Below are 11,319 nucleotides of genomic sequence, written 5' to 3'. Positions count from 1 at the left end.
TCTATCTATATCTGTATATCTATCTACCTATCTATATCTGTATATCTATCTATATCTCTATCTATCTACCTATCTATATCTATCTACCTATCTATATCTGTATATTATCTATATCTCTATATCTATCTACCTATCTATATCTGTATATCTATCTATATCTCTATATCTATCTACCTATCTATATCTGTATATATATCTATATCTCTATATCTATCTACCTATCTATATCTGTATATCTATCTATATATCTATAACTATCTTCCTATCTATATCTGTATATCTATCTATATCTCTATATCTATCTACCTATCTATATCTGTATATCTATCTATATCTCTATATCTATCTACCTATCTATATCTGTATATCTATCTATATCTCTATATCTATCTATATCTCTATATCTACCTATCTATATCTGTATATCTATCTATATCTCTATATCTATCTATATCTCTATATCTATCTATATCTCTATATCTACCTATCTATATCTGTATATCTATCTATATCTCTATATCTATCTATATCTCTATATCTATCTATATCTCTATATCTATCTATATCTCTATATCTATCTACCTATCTATATCTGTATATCTATCTACATCTATCTATATCTATCTAGTCTATTATTTGTCAGAAGTAAAAGCCAGGATCCAGTGAAAGGCTGAGAGAGCAAGATACATTATAAACCAACCATCATCATCATCTCTCTCATTGAAACGCAGAGGGCTAACAGCTAATAGCTAACAACATTAGCATTCCACTCATTCACAAATAACTGTTACGGCGTTAGCCACGCTAGTTAGCATTAGGCTAGCTATTATAAAACAAAAAATGGGGCACACCTTTGGGTCGACAGTGATCATAATTACAGAGAGAGAGAGAGAGAGATAAATCAGATGAATATGAGCGTCTTCGGCAAAAAGCTGTTAAAATGACTATTACCAGAATACAATTTACTTGCAAATGTGCCACTTCTGATTCTGAGTGGTGGTGGGGGGGGGGGGTGTATGTCCCTTTAAAACCCCCACACGGAATCCAGGCAATAAAACAGAACGCAACAATATTCCAAAATGAATTGGAGTTTAGTAGTGAATCAACTCAATGTATTGGAGTTTAGTAGTGAATCAACTCAATGTATTGGAGTTTAGTAGTGAATCAACTCAACGTATTGGAGTTTAGTAGTGAATCAACTCAACATATTGGAGTTTAGTAGTGAATCAACTCAATGTATTGGAGTTTAGTAGGGAATCAACTCAATGTACTGGAGTTTAGTAGGGAATCAACTCAATGTACTGGACTTTAGTAGGGAATCAACTCAATGTACTGGACTTTAGTAGTGAATCAACTCAATGTATTGGACTTTAGTAGTGAATCAACTCAACGTATTGGAGTTTAGTAGTGAATCAACTCAATGTATTGGACTTTAGTAGTGAATCAACTCAATGTATTGGACTTTAGTAGGGAATCAACTGTGAGCTACAGAAACACACCGTATTGAGAGGTGACCACTGGGATTAAAAGGCTGTGAGCCACAGAAACACACCGTATTGAGAGGTGATCGCTGGGATTAAAAGGCTGTGAGCCACAGAAACACACTGTATTGAGAGGTGACCGCTGAGATTAAAAAGTGGTGAGCCACAGAAACACACCGTATTGAGAGGTGATCGCTGGGATTAAAAGGCTGTGAGCCACAGAAACACACCGTATTGAGAGGTGATCGCTGGGATTAAAAGGCTGTCTGCTAACTAGTGGTCTCTGATGTCGTTTAAACATAGTTGTGGATTTAAAACATCCAATTGAGTTGTTGTTCTATTTAAAGAAATGAAATAGTGTGATTTGGAGAGAAACCCCCTCCCCTCCCAAAAGAGAAAAAAGACTGAATTTGGAAAAACTCAAACGGAATCAGGAAGTGTGTGTGTCTGTGTGTGTGTGTGTCTGTGAGTCTGTGTGGTCTTACCTTGGGTGTGTGTCTACCTTGTTGCCAACCTTGTTGGTGTTATTACGGGTTGGTGTCGTCAAGACCCTCTTATTGGGCCGAGTTGCCTTCCTATTGGCTACTGGGGATCGGGGGGCGGGCAAAGCAAATATATCAGCATCCTTATTGGCCACGGCAACGTTCTCTTTGTTTTCATTGGTCCGTTCCCGGGATCGGTCCCGCCTCTCCTGGTGACGGTGGTGGTGTGCGATTGGCTCCCTCTCAGGAGTGGGGGCGTGTTTACTATGATCCCGCCTCTTTTCAGCTGACGGACAGGTCGCTCTCTTTGGGAAGAGACAGAAACAAGAATGTAGATAACAAGAGAGACAGAGACAGAAAACAAACAGAGAGAGAGAGAGATGACCCCCCTGACCTCTTGCTGGGGTGTGCGCGAACCCAGGGCAGGTCGTCGTCATAGCAACGGTCCTCAGCATCATCATCATCATCGTTGAAGAGTAGAGTCTTCTTAGACAGGAGGGAGATCGAGAGAAGAGGGAGAGAGAGAGAGAGAGAGAGGAAGAGAGGGAGAGAGAGAGAGGAAGAGAGGGAGAGAGAGAGAGGAAGAGAGGAAGAGAGGGAGAGAGAGAGAGGAAGAGAGAGAGAGAGAGAGAGAAGAGAGGGAGAGAGAGAGGAAGAGAGAGAGAGGAGAGAGAGAGGGAGAGGGAGAGGGAGAGGGAGAGAGGGAGAGAGAGGAGAGGAAGAGAGGGAGAGAGAGAGAGGAAGAGAGGGAGAGAGAGAGAGGAAGAGAGGAAGAGAGGGAGAGAGAGAGAGGAAGAGAGGGAGAGAGAGAGAGGGAGAGGGGGAGAGAGGGAGAGAGAGGGGAGAGAGGGAGAGAGAGGAAGAGAGGGAGAGAGAGAGGGGAAGAGAGGGAGATCGAGAGAAGAGGGAGAGAGAAGGAACAAATATGTTTATTCACTTTTCAAGGCAACGGAGGAGAGATGAAGGAGAGGAGGGGGGAGAGAGGAGGGGGGGGGGGGGAGACGAGAGAGGGAGAGAGAAAGGAGGAGGGAGGGAGGGAGAGGGAGAGAGAAAGGAGGGAGTTGAGAGAGGAGGGGGAGAGAGAGGAGGGGGAGAGAGAGGAGGGGGAGAGAGAGGAGGGAGAGGAGAGAGAGAGGAGGGAGAGAGAGAGAGAGAGGAGAGAGAGAGAGAGAGAGGAGGGAGAGGGTAGAGAGAGAAGGGAGAGAGAGAGAGAGAGAGGAGGGAGAGAGAGAGAGAGAGAGAGACAGAGAGGTAGCGGTAGATTCTGACCTGTACTCCCAGGCGTTGAGGTGAACAGGACATGACATCACAGACAGGAAGTTGAGGCCTGATCCGGACAGGTTCCCTCTCTGTTTCTTAGAAAGCAGCAACAGGTAGGTGGCAGTGGTCTGGTCGTACTTCCACTGTGTACACACACACACAGTGTGTATATAGAGGAAAATGAAATCAATTTTTTTTGGTTACAACATGACTCCATATGTGTTATTTCATAGTGTTGATGTCTTCACTAATATTCTACAATGTAGAAAATAGTAACAATAAAAAAACCCTTGAATGAGAAGGAGTTATTTTGGCTGGGGTGTGTGTGTGTGTCTCTGTGTGTGTGTGTGTGTCTGTGTGTGTGTGTCTCTGTGTGTGTGTGGTGTCTCTGTGTGTGTGTGTCTCTGTGTGTGTGTGTGTCTCTGTGTGTGTGTCTCTGTGTGTGTGTGGTGTCTGTGTGTGGTGTGTGTCTCTGTGGGGTGTGTGTGTTGTGGCGTGTGTGTGTGTCTGTGTGTGTGTGTCTGTGTGTGTGTGTGTTTGTGTCTGTGTGTGTGTGTGTGTCTGTGTGTGGTGTGTGTGTCTCTGTGGTGTTGTGTGTCTCTGTGTCTGTGTCTGTGTGTGTGTTCTGTGTGTGTGTGTGTGTCTCTGTGTGTGTGTGTGTGTCCTGTGTGTGTGTGTCTCTGTGTGTGTGTGTGTGTGTGTCTCTGGTGTGTGTGTGTGTCTGTGGTGTGTGTGTGTCTGTGTGTGTCTGTGGTGTGTCTCTGGTGTCTGTGTGTGTGTGTGTGTGTGGTGTTGTGTGTCTGTGTTGTGTGTGTGTGTGTGTGTGTGGTGTGTGTGTGTGTGTGTGTGTGTGTGTGTGTCTCTGTGTGTGTGTGTGTGTGTGGTGTGTGTGTGTGTGGTGTGTGTGTGTCTGTGGGTGTGTCTGTGCTGTGTGTGTGTGTGGTGTGTGTGTGTGTCTGTGTGTGTGTGTGTGTGTGTGTGTGGTGTGTGTGAGTATATATCCATCTATCTATAGAAAACACACAGACGTCTGATGAATAATGTTTAACTAAATGGTCAGTGTTCATTCAATCGGCTGTGTTATACTGCCATCTACTGGCGAAACCCGTCAAACACCACCCACACCACACCACACACCTGTATTCATTTAGCCCTTACCTCTACTGACGAACCACCCCCGTACCCCTTACCTCTACTGACGAACCCCCCCCCCGTACCCCTTACCTCTACTGAGGACCCCCCCTGCTGTACCCCTTACCTCTACTGAGGACCCCCCCTTACCTCTACTGACGAACCCCCCCCCCGTTCCCTTACCTCTACTGACGAACCACCCCGTACCCCTTACCTCTACTGACGAACCCCCCCCGTACCCCTTACCTCTACTGACGAAACCCCCCCCCGTATCCCTTACCTCTACTGACGAACCCCCCCCGTACCCCTTACCTCTACTGACGAACCCCCCCCCCGTATCCCTTACCTCTACTGACGAACCCCCCCCGTACCCCCTTACCTCTACTGACGAACCCCCCCGTACCCCTTACCTCTACTGACGAACCCCCCCGTACCCCTTACCTCTACTGACGAACCCCCCCCGTACCCTTACCTCTACTGACGAACCCCCCCGTACCCCTTACCTCTACTGACGAACCCCCCCGTACCCTTACCTCTACTGACGAACCCCCCCGTACCCCTTACCTCTACTGACGAACCCCCCCGTACCCCTTACCCTCTACTGACGAACCCCCCCCCCCCCCCGTACCCCTTACCTCTACTGACGAACCCCCCCCGTACCTCTTACCTCTACTGACGAACCCCCCCCGTACCCCTTACTCTACTGACGAACCCCCCCGTACCCCTTACCTCATACTGACGAACCCCCCCCCCCCGTACCCCTTACCTCTTAATGACGAACCCCCCCCGTACCCCTTTACTCTACTGGACGAACCCCCCCGTAACCCCTTTCCTCTCACTGACGAACCCCCCCCGTACCCCTTACCTCTACTGACGAACCCCCCCGTACCCCTTACCTTCTACTGAACGGAACCCCCCCCCCAGTACCCCTTACCTCTACTGACGAACCCCCCCGATACCACCTTACCTCTACATTGCACGACCCCCACCGTTACCCTTCACCTCTTACTGCACGAAACCCCCCCACCAACGTACCCCTTACCTCTTACTGCACGAACCCCCCCCCCCCCCGTAACCCCTTACCTCTACTGAGGGAACCCCCACCCGTAATAAAATACAGCCCCACCACCTCATTGACCAGCTGTAGGGTGCTCTGTCTGGAGATCTTCAGGCTGACGGACATCTCAGTGATGCAGTCCTCATCTATATAACCCCAACTAGAGGAGAGGGAGGAGAGGGAGAGAGAGAGAGGGGGGGAGAGGGAGAGAGGAGAAAGAGGGGGGGAAGAGAGAGAGGGGGGGAGAGAGAGAGGGGAGAGAGAGGGGGAGAGGAGAGAGAGAGAGAGGGGGGAAAGAGAGGGAGAGATGGAGGAGAGGAGAGGAGGGGGAGAGAGAGGGGGGAGAGGAGAGGGGGGGAAAGGGGAGAGAGAGGAGAGAGGGGGGGGTGAGGGGAGAGAGGAGAGAGAGAGGAGAGAGGAGGGGGGGAGAGGAGAGAGACAGAGAGGGAGAGAGGAGAGAGAGAGGAGAGAGGAGGGGAGAGAGGAGAGAGGAGGAGAAGAGAGGGGGGGGAGAGGGGGAGAGAGGAGAGAGAGAGAGGAGAGAGAGAGGGGGGGAGGAGAGGGGGGGAGAGAGGGGGGGGAGAGAGGAGGGGGAGAGGAGAGAGAGAGAGGGGAGAGATGGAGAGAGGGGGGGTGAGGGGAGAGAGGAGAGACAGAGGAGAGAGAGGGGGGAGAGGGAGAGAGAGAGGGGGGGAGAGAGAGAGGGGGGAGAGGAGAGAGAGGGGGGGAGAGGAGAAAGAGGAGAGAGAGGAGAGGGGGAGAGAGAGGAGAGAGGAGAGAGAGAGAGAGAGGAGAGAGAGAGGGGGGAGAGAGAGAGAGAGGAGAGAGAGAGAGGAGAGAGACACACACACAGAAGAGAGAGAGAGGAGAGAGAGAGATACAGATAATGATTAATAGTAGGAACTGTGTCTGTCTGTGCAGAGTAATTAAATTAAATATTGGTTATTTTACTAAATAAATAATAAAATGCAAATTATTTTTTTTGGGGGGGGGGGTTTCAATTATTTGAATTCAATGTGTAGTTTCTCTAGAGATAAATCAGACCCAGCCTGAACTGTGTGATGAAGTAGGGAGTTGTAGTTTCTCTAGAGATAAATCAGATCCAGACTGAACTGTGTGATGTAGTAGGGAGTTGTAGTTTCTCTAGAGATAAATCAGACCCAGCCTGAACTGTGTGATGTAGTAGGGAGTTGTAGTTTCTCTAGAGATAAATCAGATCCAGACTGAACTGTGTGATGTAGTAGGGAGTTGTAGTTTCCAACAGACCAATAGTCTACACAGTGTATAGTGCAGGAAACGTGGTAATTAACTACAATGACCATAATCCATTGCGCGCCTCCTTGTACCGGTCCGCGGCAGACACAGAGAGAAGAACGTACGATCAAGAGATCCACATCTATCAAGACAACTAAAGGTGTCGACCTGAACGAGATGGCAACCAGCACAGGTGTAACACATCCTGACTAACGAGTTGACACCAAATTGGTTCGCCCTACGTGCTAACGAGCGCTACGTGCTAACGAGCCCTACGTGCTAAAGTCCAACCTCAAAACGTACAAGGAAAAACAAAAAACTGTAACAAGGCGTGTTTGGGGGTTCTTAGAGGTGCGTTTGGGGGTTCTTAGAGGTGCGTTTTGGGGGGTTCTTAGAGGCGCGTTTGGGGGTTCTTAGAGGTGCGTTTGGGGGGTTCTTAGAGGTGCGTTTGGGGGTTCTTAGAGGTGCGTTTGGGGGTTCTTAGAGGTGCGTTTGGGGGTTCTTAGAGGCGCGTTTGGGGGTTCTTAGAGGTGCGTTTGGGGGTTCTTAGAGGCGCGTTTGGGGGTTCTTAGAGGTGCGTTTGGGGGTTCTTAGAGGTGCGTTTGGGGGGTTCTTAGAGGCGCGTTTGGGGGTTCTTAGAGGTGCGTTTGGGGGGTTCTTAGAGGTGCGTTTGGGGGTTCTTAGAGGTGCGTTTGGGGGGTTCTTAGAGGTGCGTTTGGGGGTTCTTAGAGGCGCGTTTGGGGGTTCTTAGAGGTGCGTTTGGGGGGTTCTTAGAGGCGCGTTTGGGGGTTCTTAGAGGTGCGTTTGGGGGGTTCTTAGAGGTGCGTTTGGGGGTTCTTAGAGGTGCGTTTGGGGGGTTCTTAGAGGTGCGTTTGGGGGTTCTTAGAGGCGCGTTTGGGGGTTCTTAGAGGTGCGTTTGGGGGGTTCTTAGAGGTGCGTTTGGGGGGTTCTTAGAGGTGCGTTTGGGGGGTTCTTAGAGGTGCGTTTGGGGGGTTCTTAGAGGTGCGTTTGGGGGGTTCTTAGAGGTGCGTTTGGGGGGCTCTTAGAGGTGCGTCTTGGGGGTTCTTAGAGGTGCGTTTGGGGGGTTCTTAGAGGTGCGTTTGGGGGGTTCTTAGAGGTGCGTTTGGGGGGTTCTTAGAGGTGCGTTTGGGGGGTTCTTAGAGGTGCGTTTGGGGGTTCTTAGAGGTGCGTTTGGGGGGTTCTTAGAGGTGCGTTTGGGGGGTTCTTAGAGGTGCGTTTGGGGGTTCTTAGAGGTGCGTTTGGGGGGTTCTTAGAGGCGCGTTTGGGGGGTTCTTAGAGGTGCGTTTGGGGGGTTCTTAGAGGTGCGTTTGGGGGTTCTTAGAGGTGCGTTTGGGGGTTCTTAGAGGTGCGTTGGGGGTTCTTAGAGGTGCGTTTGGGGGGGTTCTTAGGCGCGTTCTTAGAGGTGCGTTTGGGGGTTCTTAGAGGTGCGTTTGGGGGGTTCTTAGAGGTGCGTTTGGGGGGTTCTTAGAGGTGCGTTTGGGGGTTCTTAGAGGTGCGTTTGGGGGGGTTCTTAGGCGCGTTCTTAGAGGTGCGTTTGGGGGTTCTTAGAGGTGCGTTTGGGGGGGTTCTTAGAGGTGCGTTTGGGGGGTTCTTAGAGGTGCGTTTGGGGGTTCTTAGAGGTGCGTTCTTAGAGGTGCGTTCGGGGGTTCTTAGAGGTGCGTTTGGGGGTTCTTAGGTGTACGTGTGTGTAGGTGTGTTTAAGTGTTTGAGTGTAGGTGTGTGTGTGTGTGTGTGTGTGTGTGTAGGTGTGTGTGTGTGTGTGTGTAGCTGTGTGTGTGTAGGTGTGTGTTCAGGTGTGTGTGTGTAGGTGTGTTTAGGTGTGTGTTTAGGTGTGTGTGTGTAGGTGTGTGTGTAGGTGTGTGTGTGTGTGTGTGTGTGTTCTTACAGGTTGCTTGCTGTGCCACTCTACAGGGGTGCCATAGCCAGACATTGTCCAGGGATGGTCTAGGAGTTGTCTGATGGTCACACGATGCTTAGGATCCACCTACAAACACACAATCAATAACTCCTACTATACCAAACCTGATGTCACACAATCAATAACTCCTACTATACCAAACCTGATGTCACACAATCAATAACTCCTACTATACCAAACCTGATGTCACACAATCAATAACTCCTACTATACCAAACCTGATGTCACATAATCAATAACTCCTACTATACCAAACCTGATGTCACATAATCAATAACTCCTACTATACCAAACCTGATGTCACATAATCAATAACTCCTACTATACCAAACCTGATGTCACACAATCAATAACTCCTACTATACCAAACCTGATGTCACACAATCAATAACTCCTACTATACCAAACCTGATGTCACACAATCAATAACTACTACTATACAAAACCTGATGTCACACAATCAATAACTCCTACTATACCAAACCTGATGTCACACAATCAATAACTCCTACTATACCAAACCTGATGTCACACAATCAATAACTCCTACTATACCAAACCTGATGTCACACAATCAATAACTCCTACTATACCAAACCTGATGTCACACAATCAATAACTCCTACTATACCAAACCTGATGTCACACAATCAATAACTCCTACTATACCAAACCTGATGTCACACAATCAATAACTCCTACTATTACAAACCTGATGTCACATAATCAATAACTCCTACTATACCAAACCTGATGTCACACAATCAATAACTCCTACTATTACAAACCTGATGTCACATAATCAATAACTCCTACTATACCAAACTTGATGTCACATAATGTGTGTGTGTGTGTGTGTGTGTACCTGCATCATCTGGTTGAGTAGCAGGATGCTCCCAGGAGACAGCCAATGAGGGTTGTTGTAACTGCCTCTCTAGAACAGTAAAACAAGTAGGTTAGTTTAAACCAGAGGCTTTGAATCGGGCTTTTATACGATCCCAAATAGAGAAAACCAACTGTCACGGTTGAACCCTTTCCTCCAGAGAAAACCAACTGTCACGGTTGAACCCTGTCCTCCAGAGAAAACCAACTGTCACGGTTGAACCCTTCTCCTGAGAAAACCAACTGTCACGGTTGAACCCTTCTCCTGAGAAAACCAACTGTCACGGTTGAACCCTTCTCCTGAGAAAACCAACTGTCACGGTTGAACCCTTTCCTCCAGAGAAAACCAACTGTCACGGTTGAACCATGTCCTCCAGAGAAAACCAACTGTCACGGTTGAACCCTTCTCCTGAGAAAACCAACTGTCACGGTTGAACCCTGTCCTCCAGAGAAAACCAACTGTCACGGTTGAACCCTTCTCCTGAGAAAACCAACTGTCACGGTTGAACCCTTCTCCTGAGAAAACCAACTGTCACGGTTGAACCTTCTCCAGAGAAAACCAACTGTCACGGTTGAACCCTATCCTCCAGAGAAAACCAACTGTCACGGTTGAACCCTTCTCCTGAGAAAACCAACTGTCACGGTTGAACCCTTCTCCAGAGAAAACCAACTGTCACGGTTGAACCCTTTCCTCCAGAGAAAACAAAACTGAAGACTGTCATGGTTGAACCCTTTCCTCCAGAGATAACAAACTGTCACGGTTGAACCCTTTCCTCCAGAGAAAACAAAACTGAAGACTGTCACGGTTGAACCCTTTCCTCCAGAGAAAACCAACTGTCACGGTTGAACCCTTTCCTCCAGAGATAACCAACTGTCACGGTTGAACCCTTCTCCAGAGAAAACCAACTGTCACGGTTGAACCCTTCTCCAGAGAAAACCAACTGTCACGGTTGAACCCTTCTCCAGAGAAAACCAACTGTCACGGTTGAACCCTGTCCTCCAGAGAAAACCAACTGTCACGGTTGAACCCTTCTCCTGAGAAAACCAACTGTCACGGTTGAACCCTTCTCCTGAGAAAACCAACTGTCACGGTTGAACCCTTTCCTCCAGAGAAAACCAACTGTCACGGTTGAACCCTTTCCTCCAGAGAAAACCAACTGTCACGGTTGAACCCTTTCCTCCAGAGAAAACAAAACTGAAGACTGTCACGGTTGAACCCTTTCCTCCAGAGATAACAAACTGTCACGGTTGAACCCTTTCCTCCAGAGATAACCAACTGTCACGGTTGAACCCTTCTCCTGAGAAAACCAACTGTCACGGTTGAACCCTTCTCCTGAGAAAACCAACTGTCACGGTTGAACCCTTCTCCTGAGAAAACCAACTGTCACGGTTGAACCCTTTCCTCCAGAGAAAACCAACTGTCACGGTTGAACCCTTTCCTCCAGAGAAAACCAACTGTCACGGTTGAACCCTTTCCTCCAGAGAAAACCAACTGTCACGGTTGAACCCTTTCCTCCAGAGAAAACCAACTGTCACGGTTGAACCCTTTCCTCCAGAGAAAACCAACTGTCACGGTTGAACCCTTTCCTCCAGAGAAAACAAAACTGAAGACCGTCACGGTTGAACCCTTTCCTCCAGAGATAACCAACTGTCACGGTTGAACCCTTTCCTCCAGAGAAAACCAACTGTCACGGTTGAACCCTTTCCTCCAGAGTAAACCAACTGTCACGGTTGAACCCTTTCCTCCAGAGAAAACCAACTGTCACAGTTGAACCCTTTCCTCCAGAGAAAACCAACTGTCACAGTTGAACCCTTTCCTCCAGAGAAAACCAA

The 11,319-nt window shown here is 48.4% G+C and overlaps 1 protein-coding gene across 3 annotated transcripts in view; it reads right to left on the bottom strand.

Moving 5' to 3' along the window:
- Positions 1-11,319, bottom strand: part of LOC109886837 (maternal embryonic leucine zipper kinase) — a 39,242-nt gene that overhangs the window by 22,172 nt on the left and 5,751 nt on the right. For all 3 annotated transcript variants that reach the window (XM_031821533.1, XM_031821534.1, XM_031821535.1), the window contains 2 exons: positions 9,470-9,538; positions 8,572-8,670 (listed from right to left, as the gene is read on the bottom strand). In XM_031821533.1, the coding sequence (XP_031677393.1) occupies positions 8,572-8,670; positions 9,470-9,538 (168 nt within the window). The remainder of the gene's footprint in view (positions 1-8,571; positions 8,671-9,469; positions 9,539-11,319) is intronic.

Source organism: Oncorhynchus kisutch, unplaced genomic scaffold (assembly GCF_002021735.2).
Source record: "Oncorhynchus kisutch isolate 150728-3 unplaced genomic scaffold, Okis_V2 scaffold3990, whole genome shotgun sequence".
Classification (NCBI taxonomy): Eukaryota; Metazoa; Chordata; class Actinopteri; order Salmoniformes; family Salmonidae; genus Oncorhynchus; species Oncorhynchus kisutch.
Note: the sequence above shows the minus strand (reverse complement) of the source record. Positions and strands in the feature narration are given on the sequence as shown.